The sequence below is a fragment of the Denticeps clupeoides genome, chromosome 4, assembly GCF_900700375.1.
Source record: "Denticeps clupeoides chromosome 4, fDenClu1.1, whole genome shotgun sequence".
Lineage (NCBI taxonomy): Eukaryota > Metazoa > Chordata > Actinopteri > Clupeiformes > Denticipitidae > Denticeps > Denticeps clupeoides.
This window is the reverse complement of record NC_041710.1, coordinates 11212301-11227220: the sequence shown is the minus strand read 5'-3', so window position 1 is coordinate 11227220 and position 14920 is coordinate 11212301. Positions and strand designations below refer to the sequence as shown.

The window sequence follows — 14920 nt, the reverse complement described above, 5'->3', positions numbered from 1 at the left end:
ACAGTTCCCTTTGGTAGAAAGCTGGGACAGGAAGTTGTTTACAAAAGTTACCACTGCATTACTAAGAAGTTAATATTGTGCAAAATATCTCAAAATGACAGCAGGTTTCTCAACTCCACTCCTGAAGTTTCTTTCGGTGTAACACATAATCATCAATTTCCTCGAGGTGAACACTGAAAATAATGGCTTGCATTGATTCAGAAGTCAAAAAGTAAAAATATCTGTTCTTATTACTATGTAATAGTAACTTCATTTCTAACCGACTGAGGGTTCCAGCAATGGACCAGCATTGGATCATTCCTAAAGAAAGAGGAAACCGTTCTGATTGGAAGAGCGAGGGCAGGGGAGGGCTGAGGGTGAACTGCATGATGTTAATGTATGTCTGATTAAATGATGACAAGCAGATGCTGTGTGTCTGGTCTCATTTCACACGTTCATGCAGATCAAGTAGAAAAGGTTTGTCCTGCTCCTCTGTAACACAAGTTGTACTCATCAGTCAAACACAGACCACAGCATAAAAACTGATTTCCAGTTGGTTTTATTTAGGCATCGTCATGTGAGTTTTAACCACTGGACTAATTCTAGAGGACGTGTTGGATCATTTAGGATGCAGAGTATAAGTTATAAAACTTGTTAAATGATTCAGTTTCCTGATAGAGAAACAAACCAAACTTTTTAATTTGTTTCCTCTTTGTACACTTTTTAATGTTGTATAGAGAAACAGTCATCTTTGTTTTAGTTAAGGGTTCTAGTGTGTGTTTTATCTACATTTTGAGTGTTGGTACTGACCAATTAGGTGGAGTTTTTTTTATGTGGCTGTTTGAGAGTGAGAGGGGAACTTTTTTTTTTTTTTTTTTTTTTTTTTGTATTTTCTTCGTAGAAAACTATTTTGATTTAGCAGTATTTTTCTTGATTCCTATGTTGGCATTGAAGTATTATATTAAACCCACTGCTCTCTATGTGCTCTCCTCATTTCCCTACAGTCTCTAACAGTCTGAAACACTCTAGAACTGTAAAATGAACTTGTATAATTGGGGTGACCAGACCTCCTCTTGAGACATGGAATCTCAGAGGTGCCCTCTGGTGGCCACGCGGCGCCCGAACACAACAAGCATAAAATGTTTAAATTAATCATGCAAACTTGCAAAATATGCTTAATATGATTAAAACTCATATCAGAATTTTTTTCTTCAAATTAGTAAATGTTTTAGGTTTTGATGAAAGTATTTATGTTCGGGCAGTGGTGGCCTAGTGGTTAAGGAAGAGGCCACATAATCAAAATCCCGAGTCACCAAGGTGCCACTGAGCAAAGTACCGTCTCGACACACTGTTCCCCAGGCGCCTGTCATGGCTGCTTACTGCAGACCTGTAGTCGGAAGGTTGAAGGTTCAGATTACTCTTTATTGTTCAAACCCCAAACTGCCATGGTGCCACTGCACAATAAGGGTGACTGCAGTCTTCACCAGCCTGTAATCTCTGGAACAGGCCACAGTCCCCACCTGCCTCAAGTCCTCCACCATTATTCTTGTCCTGAAACAAACAGCTGTAAGGTCTATCATCCAGTGGCCCTAACCCCTATCGCGATGAAGTGCCTTAAATGTCTGATCCTAACACACATAAATAACACCAGTTTGCATACAGGAGTAAGAAGTCATCTCACTGGCTCTTCACACTGCCCTGTCCACCTGGAATGAGCCAACAGTTATGTGTGGAAACACCCTCTACTGACATTGTCAATTTTTGTCATTTGGGGTTATCCCTGTTATTGTCTAAATTTTTGGAGTAATAAATATTAAACTATTGAAATGGTGTTTCTTCTCATACATTATTAGTAATATTAAAGGGAACTTTTACTTATTTCATTAAAATTCTGAGCAAATAAGAAAAGCACTCATGTAAATAACAACTTATTGTGAGTAGTATATATATCTTTGGACACGTGCAATAACTGTATAATAACAGTTTAAAGTGCAGTAACTGTTGTGCAATACCACAGTTTACTCTTCTTGTTTAATCATCATCTTACCTTCACTTTATCCCACATTTACTTTAAATTGTAAATATCACTAGATTGTATCTGTATTTAATTGTAATATAGTTTAAACGTTATCTCACTGTGCTTGTACAGTGACAAGTGAGAACAGTGTAAATGTACTGAAGAGTACCTTAAATGTAAACGAAGAATGTAAACAGAAGTGTAATTAGTAAAAAATTACTTGGATAAGAGTAGAATTACTGTGATATTGTGCCCTTTCCATGACTGCTGCTGACACTGACCTGAATGCTAATCAAATGTTGCAGGTCTGTTTTCATGTACTGAGCTGGAATATTTAAATGTTACATTTACATTTACATTTACAGCATTTATCAGACGCCCTTATCCAGAGCGACTTACAATCAGTATTACAGGGACAGTCTCCCTGGAGCAATTTAGGGTTAAGTGTCTTGCTCAGGGACAAAATGGTAGTAGGTGGGATTCGAACCTGGGTCTTCTGGTTCATAGGCGAGTGTGTTACCCACTAGGCTACTTCCACCCAATAAAGAGTAATCTGAACCTTCAACCTTCCGACTAAATGTTGCCATTAAAGGACAGGAGCTCGCTGATTGGTTGTCAGTGATGGCATGTTATTTTGGCCTCATGAGGTAAGGAGGAGGATGTAAATGGTGCAGAAGTGCAGGAAGTCCGGTTGGTTTCTGCTGTGAAATCCATTACCCGGTCTTCAGTCTCCACACATGTGGTTTTCAACAGACAACACAAGCTTGCACTAACTTGCAAACAGTCCACCATTGTAGTTTCTTAATATGGAAGCTTAGTGTCATTAATATGCATTAAAATGTGACAAGGTTTTCACAGCAATGTCAATAGAGCTGCTTATACAATAGTCCAACAAGGCATGGGAGGGTCCTCAAATGGTTAACAAACTGCTCTATACACAGCTACAGATCTTCATGGCTGCAGCAGATTTAAGGAAGGCCTGAATGGAACAGTAAGAAGGGGTTAAAGTGTTGGCCATTTGATACTTATCATGAACCAGTAGACCCAATGGACCAACGTATTCCCACACCTGGTTCTACAGCACAGTTATGACAGAGTAATAAAAATGCAAATATTTGTGTCATGATCTGAACATTAGGTGTCCTGTGTCTTTCCTCTGCCTAACCTCATTGGTTTTAATCATCTGTAGTATATTATAAATGTTCCGATGTGTCTCTGTTCCTTGTGCGTGCATGACATCTGTTACCCAGTTCTGTACTTGTGCCATGTACCATTTGTGGTTAAATCCCGGTGCTTTTCCCCCGAGTTGAGGGTGTGTGTCCTCTCTGCCCTGCGCACCGCTCTGACAGATAGGTTCTGTATATAAGTAGAGAGTCAGACTGTCAACCAATCACTGAACACCTTTCCTTTGCTGACAAGGTTAATAATCTTTCACAGAAATCTGCATCAGAGACCCCAACAGTGACCTGCGGCAGTCACCAGCCTGTATCAGCGATGGAGAGGCAGATCACTCAAGCAATTCTATTGTGTAAGTCTTCACAGGCATGAACGCATCAGCATTTTTACACACGACATGCTCCGATAAAATAATATAAATGTTTATCTACATAATTTCAGGTTGGTTTGTCTCTGTTCTGAAGAGGACCAGTGGAGAAGAAGTAGAGTTGAGAGTCAGACCAGGAGACAACATCACTCTAAACTGTGATTGTACATATAAAAGTGGGCACACAATTACGTGGTTCAGAAACTGTTCTCATGAACACCAGCCTCCTCTCATACTCACACCTCAGGAAATGTGGAATAGAGTTCTGCCTCGGTATTCTCTGATATGGAACCCAACTAATAATTCTAATGACCTGTTTATTCAGAACATGAGTGAATCTGATATCGGGCTGTATTATTGTGCATTGGAGGTGAAAAAAGTAACTGATGATAAACAAATAGCACAGAGAACAGACATTCATTTTGGAAGGAAAACAACCAGGGTGTTACTTGAAGGTAGGAATCTTAATTTATTTTTGTTTAATCTTAAACTGGAGTTGAAATAAAAAATTACTACAGTAACTACTTAGATTTAAATTGATTAGAAGTACTATGTACTACCTGTGGCTTTTAATTTAATACTATTGTATTAACTGCATTGCATTGCTTAATACATTACAAAGAAAAACTGTTGGGGCAACAAAAATAATGACTTGATGTTCTTCAAAGCATTCTGATAAAACTCATTGGACAATAAATTATAAGTGTGTGCTTAAATAATTTAGAACATGTAATAACTAATTAAATTAGATTTTTCTACATAAATATTTTTGGGGAAACATAATTGAATGACCATGAAATTATTACAATAAAGTCTATTTATGTATCTAAATGTGAAATGTACTCCAAACTTCAATGAATATTTTGATGTATTTGTGTTTGTGTTCTTTTTAAATCCAAGGTCACATCAAATGTTTTGGATTTACAGTTGACAATAGAATACGTTTGGTTGTCTGTGTCTTTGAGAGACCACTTTACACATTTTCCCATTATTAAACACGGTGCTGTGTTATACGACTTCTTTTATTATTTTAGATGCAGACCTCCTGCCCAGTCCTCCTCCCACTTGTCCTCCTCTCTCAGACTGTACTCGGTGGTGGGTGCTGCTGGTCGGTGTGTGTTCTCTGTGTGTTCTCCTCTCCTCCATCCTCTCCTTCACTTTTGCCTCCTTCATCTGGAAGAAGAAGGGTACAAATTAACAAACACTCAGAATTATTGGAATTCTCATCGTATTTTTTATTGTTATTATTATGAAATTTAATTTTCAGGGAAAATCAACCCTGAAGGAGGTGGAATTCAGGTATTGTACAGTGACGCTGACTATATTCACCAGCAATGTACAGACAATATAAAATTAGAAATCTAGTGCCTGTAATGACCCTGTGTATGTGAGTGCTGCAGCTTAACATGAAAGTATCTATGTTGTAAGCAGCACAAGAGCCTGAGTCTGAAGAGTGAAATCCACACCGAGGTCAACTACATCCCACTGTGATCCTCATTCATCCCCTCTACCTAAAGACGGACACCTACTGACGACAAGTTCACCCATCAGCTACAAGCTCGCACAGCAGAAGTCTTTTAACCTGTTCAAGATAAGGCTTAATTTATTTACGCTAACGTTTAAACATTTAGGGTAATTTTGAAATGTCCTTGTTTTTCCATGGCAAAAGTATGAAAAGGTTTGAAAAAAAAAAAGAGTATTAAATATAATTGACAATGTAACCTACATCTGCCTATGCATTAGATATTCTACTAGTGGGAAGAAGGCCAATTTTGCAAAGATCATTGAAAAAGTTTTTTTCTAATAATGAAAAGTGTACTTTTATATAGTAGTATATGCACATTAATTAATACTTCTGTATTGTTTTCAGGTGTGTGCTTATTTGCATTTGTAATGTAATTTGTAATGCTTGTGCATAACTTTAATTTTAAAATCAGAGCAGTGACTTCATGTCTGCAGCTACACCCTTTCATGATCTGGTCTGGGATCCGGAGTTTCACTGTTGTCATGTGTAATGTTCCCTAATCGTTTTCACCTGTGTAAATTGTATAAAGCTGCCCTGTTCCTTTCTGTTCGCCGTCAGGTCTTTGAAGTTATGTTCCATGTTCACCAGTGTCTCGGAAGTCTCCCAGTGTCTCGTGCATCACCATTAAACCCCGGTTTCGTGATGTCGCACCTTCCTCGTCTCCTCTCCGTCCTCCTCTCCGTTCACCTGCCTCGTCTTGCCCGCATGGTTGTGACACACCCCAAAGACACAAAAATTGTGACATTATTGATTCAGATTCAGCATACTCAACTAAAGAAAACAGGTAGTGGAGTTGTGGATGTAATAAAGAATAAAGAAACATGGTAGTCAGAGTCAAGCTTTAAATTATAACCTTTTCTTTCTTACCACAAGAATGGTGTGATCAACCTGCCAGACAGTGCAAATCTGCATAGTGGAAAGTCCGTTGTCAAATTATATTTTATTTATTACCTGGCCACTATTTTGTGGATTAAACTCAATAAGACTACGCAAATTCCTTGATATCACTTTTTTCAGCTTTTTTCACATTATATTTACGTCTTCGTGTTGCAATAGCTGATCATTGGTGTCATTATTTTATCATTCATTTGTCATTATTTGGTTTTAATGTACAATGGACAGTTTTCTACATGTAAAATCTGTTTAAAAATGTACAAATCTCTAACGTCAAGAGACTCCAGACAGTGTCCCATCTACTATATAAAGTCATTGATCAAGTTGAATATTCTCTGCATTCTGTTGTGTTTGATTTCCATGAAGAATGCAGGTTCCCTGCAATGTAGACCCTCCATTAAATGTGATTCCAGATGCCTGGAGACATAGAGAAAACCGCCATTAGAATTCCAACTGACCAGGAAGAAGTAGGACAAACAACAGCCTAAAACCACAAGGTGATCCAGAGCACACGCTCAATCATGGACAAATTGTAATTGGAAGGTTGTGGGCTGGAATCCTGAACGGCCAAGGTGCCACTGAGGTGCCACTGAGTAAAGAACCGTCCCCACACACTGCTCCCCGGGTGCCTGTCATGGCTGCCCACTGCTCACCAAGGGTGATGGTTAAAAGCAGAGGACACGATTTATTGTGTCACCATGTGCTGTGCTTCACAATTACAATCTCTTCACTTCAGGGTCCCAGCGCTCACCACGATCCATGTTGAGTTCAAGGATGCCTGCCTTTCTGTGCTCATCTGTTGGAATACTGTAACTAGCCAGACCTTTTTGGCTGCTCCCGTTGTGTGTTCTGAGCCGGAGTTTGATATTTATTTGTTCCCAATGCCCTGATTGTCTGATGTATGTCCTGATGTATAAATGTATCCTGATCGGACCTAGTTCTTGTCCGGTCACTGTATTTTTTAGTATTCTGACCTTATGGTCCATGTTTTTTTTGTTATTTAATAAATCCCCTGTTTTTTTCACTATGCATTCACTTCCAAAAATCGCCCCCCTGGGTCCTTAACCCCACATTTTGCTGTTTTGTTTTGGTTTGACACCCTGGGACTGCTTCATCATGTCACTGTAAGTATCTACTGTGTTTATGTAGGCATATAGAGCTTTGTTTTTACTGAATTAATTTTGTTGGATTGCATTAAATGGTTAATCTGTCAAGTAAGAATTTATTTGTATATATGATTGTAAAAGTCTTGAATTCAAAATAATATTAGAAGGCAGTTTTAAGCAAATGTGAAAGAAATAGGTATGAAACAAGACCACATAACCACATTGTTCGTTAGCAGCCTTTGTCTATTTATAGAGGAATCTTCTGCCCACATCCTGAGATCTGTCTGAAACTAGTCTTTCTCATTTAGATGTAGTGAGAAGGGTCTGACTAACTGACCAACTGCAGAGTCAATGATGTAAACCAGTTAAAATAGACTGTTAAAGTAGCTACAAATATAATAAGAACATCTCTCTATCTGCCAAAGGACAACTTCCATAACCACTGCTCCAGGACGCCCTCCTGCATTCTGCTTCACATCCATCAATCAAGCGTTGTGATAACTTACTATCTTTTACAGTGCTGTGGAGGAATTTTGGCCCTCTCATCTTTTGCAGAAATGTCGTAGTTCATCCACATTGGAAGGTTTTCAGGCATGACCTGCCCTTTTAAGGTCAGCTCACTGCAATTAAATAGGACTCCAAAGTCTTAAGTCAATCAGAGGTGGACTTGCTGGTGTGTTTTGCTGCAGAAGTACATTCAGCTTGAGGATAAAAACAGATGGCCAGAAATTCTACTTCAGGATGTTGTATATATATATATCTGTATATAGCTAAGATGACAGTACAGCTTACTTTGACCTTGAATTTGACTGTTTTGTCATTTCTATGTGCAGATAATTGTGTGTGATTATGAATACACAGTGTTGCATTTACACCTGTGGGTTTCAGTTTTGCAACACTTGTTCTTTCTGATAAACTGGTATGTGTCATATTTCATGCATTGACTATGCATTGAGTTGTTTGCACCTCTGGGTGTGAGAGTGGTGCAGTAGTGACTAAAGGCAAAAACAGGAAGTTTCTGTGGTCAGTTCTCTTCTGCCTCAGTGAGTTTTGCTTTGGTTAAAACCACAAATGTTTCCATGTTCCTGTGTTTGGTCACTTTGAAAATAATCTGTGTGTGAGGAACGAATAAACAAATTGTCATAACTTAACTTAATAAAAACTGAAGCATTTCATTAGATAAAATTACAACCGAGGCTGTTCTTCAGACACTTGTGTTGCAAACAGTGAGTGATTTTCAAAATTCAAGATTCAAGAGAGTTTTATTGCCAGTACAACAGTATACACAGAATACTTTGTATTGAAATACTATTTCACACAGACTGCCCATAGTGCAAAAATCATAAAAGAAAGAAAAATATACTGTATATGTATATACACACACTAAACTAAACTATACTAACTAAAACTTAAATACTGCATACTGACTTAAATACTGACTATAAAAGAAAATTGTTTTATTATGCAACCTTTAATATGAAAGCCACATTAGTGTATGCTACATTAAACTGTTCCATCTACAGATTTTTTCATTAATAGCCTCTGCTAGTTCATGGCAGAATGTCACTGTCTACATTTTAAAATCTTTAAAATAAATAAATGCCAATTCTCATGTATTAAGGACAGCAAGTAGGGCTAGTTAGCTAGGATTTGGCAGAAACCCCCTGAGTGTAGATTAGAACAAGTCTTCAGATGGTGAAATTTTTAGCCTTTATATTCAAGTGGAAATCATGTTTTCTTAACATTTACAATAACTTAATTATAGCAAAACTATGAATGAACATATGTGGAGTGGATCTGGACCGGATCATGACAGTACCCCCCACTCCTAGGCATGACACCTGGCGTGCCCGCCAAAGCTGTCCACGAAGGAGGGAAGGAAGTCCATACACTGGGTCTTTATGAATAGAGTCGAGTCGAGAAGAGATGAGATGAAGAGATAAGATGAAATGAGAACAGCTGAGATGAATGGTTAATGAATTTAGACTGGTCCGGTATTCACGATGGACGAACGGCGATATTCCTGCACAGACGGCTTCAGGTCAGTGTGGTACAGGCACCATCCGCAGGCGGTCGCCGCTCCAGTCAATTTCCAGCTCGCACCGCTGAATAGCCGCTTCTCACCTTCAACACCACCAGACACAGGACTGTGAGGCAGAGGTCGGGACCCTGCGGCAGATGAAGCAAACTTTGGCCAGGGTCAAGGAACCGGGTGGCATCCTCCCGGCGAGTCGCGGCTCCTTTGATCTCAACGGGGCGGCGTCGCCTGCATCCAGATGCAGGTCTGGTCTTTATGTCACAACCATTTAGCATGGCAAGGCAGGTAAACGGAGATGATGAGAAGAGATGACGAGGAAGAATGATGCATTCGGTCCCAGTGGGGTTGCCATGTTTAGTTTCGGTTTCAGCCACATCAGTCCCAGAGAACTTGCAAGTCCTGATCACATCTGGCCTGGAAACACAGCCTCCTTCCTCCCTCTTTCTCTCCTTCTCTCTATCCTCATTCTACAGGGAGAACAGTCTACTGTGCTATAGTGGCATATCCAAGCTTTCCAGTCCCTGATGTCCCAGCCAACAGCCCTGAAAATATGGATGGCTGGACCAGAGGAGAGAGATTCAAAAGGGCTGGAGAGACAGCTTTCCAGCTGGACATTCAAAAAGAAAGCCTCTGAAATCCTGAAACTGCCTATCCACTGCCAGCAAGGAGAGGAGGACATTGATGACAGTAAAGTACAGATACTTTAGTGAAAGTGAAAGTGAAGTGATTGTAACGTGTGATACACAGCAGCACAGCACACGGTGCACACAATGAAATTTATCCTCTGCATTTAACCCATCACCCTGAGTGAGCAGTGGGCAGCCATGACAGGCGCGTCTATGGGGTATGTGGAGCATCTTCAAACAGGTGGCGGAGCGCAACGGCTCTAATATCCACCAGCTCCATCATGTCATCATAGAGAATTGGAAGAAGATTCCAGTGGCAACCTGTGAAGCTCTAGTGAACTCCATGTCCAAGAGACTTAAGGTCGTGTTGGAAAATAATGGAATGTCACCATTTAATGTGTCAAGTGCAGCTTGTTTTGTCTTATTAGCTTCTTATTTAAACTCGCCTGATCCGGACTTCTACAGAGTCATCCTCTAATACACATACTGAAGTGTGTTTAATTTGATCTAGCTCAGACAATTTCCTGTTACACTCTTACACAATTTCCTGATACATTGTCACATACATATATATGCTTTTTGACTCGGAAATACATACAAATGCCTATATGCCATATACATGCAGTCCTGAACAAAATCTTAAAATTGGGGGAAATTACTGAAGAGGCAAAATATAGAGTAGGCTATTTAAACTTTGGTTTCTCAGCCAATCGAATGTTTGAGACCATAACCTTTAAAAGGCAGAATGTAGCAGAACAAAGGTAAAACATTCCATTGCATTTCTGATCATAACATCCTGCTCTTTAATTGGCAGATGGGTCAGGAGAAGTCATTTATTTCAAATAAAAAAAAGGAATGCTCTGTAGAATTTGAATACTGACCTTTTCAGTAGGTCAGAAATTTTCAGACTCACTTAATTTTGACCTCTGCGTAGGTACTGAAGTCAGATTTTTGAGACCTCTGTTTTGATGGTCTTTGTACTCTGTGACCTTTACTTTGGATATCCAGCGATGCATAACACAGATTTTCTTCTCCAATCTAAAATTGAGAATGCATAGAAATATTGTATCTATAATTTCAATAACTAAATTCATTTATCTTAAACCCACACATTTGTGTCCTTATAGTGAATACTACAAATAGTAATAAAATAATGCTGTACTTTTATTACAGTAATTTTCACACAAACCCCAAGCAATGTCAATGAAGGAAACCCCTTACATTACTTTAGTATGAGATGATGGGGATGATTCTTTAAAAAAAATAAATACACACACACACACACACACACACACACACACACACAAAATAAATAAGAATAACAGCCTTACCTGTTCTCTTCTTCTCACCCCTCTGAAGCTGGCCCTGTTCTGACCAGTTTCAGATTCGACAGAACCTGATTGAATTATTAAAAATGTATTAATTAAACAAGTCATTAAAACTAATTACACACTCATGCGCTCAACACATGACAGCAAACTTATTTATAAATGCATGTGATGTTACCTTTCTTGAGACAGAAGCAGTAAACACAAGCAGAGGAGATCAGGGAGCAAATGAGAGAAGAAACTGGACACAGACTGACCAGCAGAATCCAGCACTGAACACAGTCTGAGTGAGGAGGATTGAAGAGGGGGGTTGGATGCAAAACTAGTTAAAGTAAAAGTGGTTGAAATAATTAATACACAAAACATATTGAACAGTAGTACATGTAGTGTGTTAGGTTTAAGTGTATAGAGGATTATATGTAAGCACAACCCATCAAATACAGCAAAATGTGCTATATTTGCATTTAGGGAATCTTGTCACTACCAGACATTCTTTAACTAATCAAAATGCCAGATTAGAATTGGTTTTGGTGTAATCTAATTCAGACAAACTAAACTATAAATAATTAATAAACACTGCTTTACCCATTTAATGATATTAGAATGGTAAAAAATAAATGAATTGAAGTAAAAAAAAAATTAAGATTCCTACCTTCAAGTAACACCCTGGTTGTTTTCCTTCCGAAATGAATGTCTGTTCTCTGTGCTATTTGTTTATCATCAGTTACTTTTTTCAACTCCAATGCACAATAATACAGCCCGATGTCAGATTCACTCATGTTCTGAATAAACAGGTCATTAGAATTATTAGTTGGGTTCCATATCAGAGAATACCGAGGCAGAACTCTATTCCACATTTCCTGAGGTGTGAGTATGAGAGGAGGCTGGTGTTCATGAGAACAGTTTCTGAACCACGTAATTGTGTGCCCACTTTTATATGTACAATCACAGTTTAGAGTGATGTTGTCTCCTGGTCTGACTCTCAACTCTACTTCTTCTCCACTGGTCCTCTTCAGAACAGAGACAAACCAACCTGAAATTATTTAGATAAACATTTATATTATATTTGAGCATGTTGTGTGTAAAAATGCTGATGCATTCATGCCTGTGAAGACTTACACAATAGAATTGCTTGAGTGATCTGCCTCTCCATCGCTGATACAGGCTGGTGACTGCCGCAGGTCACTGTTGGGGTCTCTGATGCAGATTTCCGTGAAAGATTATTAACCTTGCCAGCAAAGGAAAGGTGTTCAGTGATTGGTTGACAGCAGTGGAAAATATGTTATCTTTTCTCAAAAAGGGGCTGACTCAAGGGAGGATATGAAGCTGCAGTGCTCCAGCTACACTTTACATTCTAATGAGCCTTCCTATCTTTCTAGAGCTGTTCACGAGGCAACATATTTTTCACGCAAAGTTACCAAGAAAATACCATTTGAAAGAATTATGTGGTTAGAGAAGATGTATATATACCGCAAAACTGAAAACTGCATGTCCTCCAGATATGCAGGTATGAAGAAGTGTTGGTCAGCCCAGTCATTCCTCACCGCCTCCCAAATGGAGGGTACTCGTCCTCCTGCAAATGAGCAATAGAAGAAAACAAAAAACTGGAAAAAAAAATGCCCATGATGCTGCCCCCATCCACCATGCCGCTTTGTGCAATGGTCCATGACACCCATAACAAAAAACGCCACTTTAAATAGCAAATAACAAACAAAATATTCAAGATTCAAGATTGGTTTATTGTCAGTACATCAGCATACACAGTATACTGTGTATTGAAATAACGTTTCAGAAAAAGAAAGAAAAATATTGTTTTGTATAGTGTTTGAGTTTAACGGTGATGGCAGTGAGGGGTGGTGAGAGTCCTTTATTATGTTCCGAGCTCGACGGATGAGGTGTTTCTCGTTGAGCTGAGAGATGGGTGGAAGTGGAACCCCGATGATGCGCTCTGCTGTCTTCACTATCTGCTGTTAACAGCAGTGGGCTGGGCACGCATCCCTTTGTGGAACCTGTGCTCAGTCTGAGGACCTTGGAGGTATTATTTCCTATAGACACAGACTCAGGCCTGTCTGATAGGAAGTCCAAGATCCAGCTGCAGAGTGGAGAGCTTATTCCCAGCAGGTCCAACTTCATTACAAGCTTCAGAGGGATGACAGTATTGAATGCTGAGTTGAAGTTAACTCAGCAAAGGTGGTAGTAGCCTAGTGAGAAACACACTCGCCTATGAACCAGAACACCCAGGTTCAAATCCCACTTACAACCATTGTGTCCCTGAGCAAGACACTTAACTCTAATTTGCTCCAGGGGGGGGGACTGTCCCTGTAACTACCGATTGTAAGTTGCTCTAGATCAGGGCATCTGATAAATGCTCTAAATGAAGTCGATGAACAGCATTCTGGCATAAGTGTCTTTTTTGTCGAGGTTGGAGAGGGTTGCGTGTTGGGTAGACAAGATTTCATTGTCTGTGGAGCGGTTTGGCCGGTAGGCAAACTGACGCGGGTCCAGATTCTGTGGAAGCTGGGTCTTCATGTACCCCAGAACCAGCCTCTCCAAGCACTCCATAGTGATGGGTGTGAGTGCTATGGGGTGGTAGTCATTGAGGCAGGACACAGTTGATTTCTTTGGCACTTGGTGGTTTTGAGGCAGGTACGTACCACGGCTGAACTCAGCGATGTGTTTAAGATATCTGTGAGGATGTCTGCAAGCTGGTCAGCACACTGCCATAGCACCCGACCAGAAATGTTGTCTGGTCCTGCTGCTTTCCGTCGGTTGACTCCCTGGAGGTTGCTGCATCATCTGCAGGTTGCTGATGATGTTGTACAGTTCACTGAGTGCACCAGAAGCTTTAGCATTATTGCTAGCGCTAGTCGCAGTCGCCCCCTAGTGGGCAACAGTGGGTTTACTGTTTAGTAATCTCATGACTGGATTACTGTAACTCCCTTCTAGCTGGTCTACTTCTATGTGCCATCCGACCTCTACAACAAATACAAAATGCAGCAGCACGTCTGATCTTCAACCTTCCCAAATTCTCCCACACCACCCCTTTGCTACGTTCGCTCCACTGGCTCCCAGTAGCTGCACGCATCAGGTTCAAAATTGTCAGGACTTGTCACCTGCGCCCAATCCGGACAGCCTATAAAGGACTGGAGCTTCGCCCCTTCTGGAGCTCCGACATTTTCGTGGACTCGGTCATGAACTTGACTTCTGTTGGCGAATGTGTTTTAGGTTTTGAGTTCTGGCAATCGCCACACGCCTGCGTTTTTGTGTTCTGTTAGGTTCAACTGTTTTCGGCCACAGAGACGCATTTATTTTGTGTTTCTTTATTATTAGTAATAAAATCCTGTTTCCCGAATGTCCCGCTTCTGCGCTTCCCTCCCCCGTCTGCTCGCCGGCGTGACAAAAATACTAATGTTGGCCAATAAAGCCAAACATGGAGTAGTACCATCTTACCTGACAGCTCTAAATCAATTTTTCCAAGCTTACATCTGATGAAAACATTCATATAATATCTACAGGCAATCCAACCACCTGTCCACTCGATGCAATCCCTTCTTCCGTGACCTCATCCTTTTAATTTCTTATATCATAAACAGCTCAATGTCATCTGGCCATGTACCAACTGCCTTTAAAACAGCCAGGGTTCTTCCAATCCCCAGAATCTACAACAAAAGTGAATAAAAAGATTGCATTCATAGTTGGGGAACCAGAATTGATCTCTTCATCGATGGTAACTTGAAAGCACGTTGTAAGTCGCTCTGGATAAGGGCGTCTGCCAAATGCCTTAACTGTAAATGTAAATGTAAAGTAAAAGGAAAGTAAAAGTCATCTAGACTCTTCTCTGTCTTGGCCCCTTGGTGGTGGAAT

General features: G+C 40.1%; 2 protein-coding genes across 5 annotated transcripts; one reads left to right on the top strand and one right to left on the bottom strand.

Moving 5' to 3' along the window:
- The first annotated feature begins 3420 nt into the window (after positions 1-3420).
- LOC114789357 (uncharacterized) lies at positions 3421-6521 on the top strand. Its single transcript, XM_028978703.1, has 5 exons — positions 3421-3524; positions 3614-3994; positions 4574-4726; positions 4807-4838; positions 4971-6521. Exons 1-5 carry the CDS (start codon positions 3491-3493, stop codon positions 5028-5030), a joined length of 660 nt encoding a protein of 219 aa, XP_028834536.1. The 5' UTR covers positions 3421-3490; the 3' UTR covers positions 5031-6521.
- LOC114789356 (uncharacterized) lies at positions 4108-12576 on the bottom strand. 4 transcript variants are annotated; one of them, XR_003749652.1, is made up of 8 exons: positions 12527-12576; positions 12176-12284; positions 11709-12089; positions 11235-11378; positions 11060-11124; positions 10610-10766; positions 5575-6375; positions 4108-4712 (listed from the first exon to the last, which is right to left on the bottom strand). XR_003749652.1 is itself a non-coding variant. In XM_028978701.1 (8 exons), exons 2-7 carry the CDS (start codon positions 12207-12209, stop codon positions 6261-6263), a joined length of 864 nt encoding a protein of 287 aa, XP_028834534.1. In that variant the 5' UTR covers positions 12210-12284; positions 12527-12570; the 3' UTR covers positions 4108-4712; positions 5575-6260. The 4 variants fall into 4 exon arrangements, 2 of the variants coding, with proteins under 2 accessions (XP_028834534.1, XP_028834535.1); XM_028978701.1 differs by having other exon boundaries at positions 10642-10766; positions 12527-12570; XM_028978702.1 differs by having other exon boundaries at positions 10642-10766; positions 11235-11339; positions 12527-12570.
- Positions 12577-14920: the final 2344 nt, after the last annotated feature.

Excerpts from the sequence above, each read along its gene's own strand:
- LOC114789357 (XM_028978703.1), top strand. The coding sequence starts at position 3,491 with ATGGAGAGGCAGATCACTCAAGCAATTCTATTGT. Across the intron at positions 3,525-3,613 it reads CACTCAAGCAATTCTATTGT|GTTGGTTTGTCTCTGTTCTG; the intron begins GTAAGTCTTCAC and ends ACATAATTTCAG. Across the intron at positions 3,995-4,573 it reads AACCAGGGTGTTACTTGAAG|ATGCAGACCTCCTGCCCAGT; the intron begins GTAGGAATCTTA and ends TTATTATTTTAG.
- LOC114789356 (XM_028978701.1), bottom strand. The coding sequence starts at position 12,209 with ATGGAGAGGCAGATCACTCAAGCAATTCTATTGT. Across the intron at positions 11,125-11,234 it reads CTGCTTCTGTCTCAAGAAAG|GTTCTGTCGAATCTGAAACT; the intron begins GTAACATCACAT and ends TAATTCAATCAG. Across the intron at positions 10,767-11,059 it reads GGGTGAGAAGAAGAGAACAG|ATTGGAGAAGAAAATCTGTG; the intron begins GTAAGGCTGTTA and ends TCTCAATTTTAG.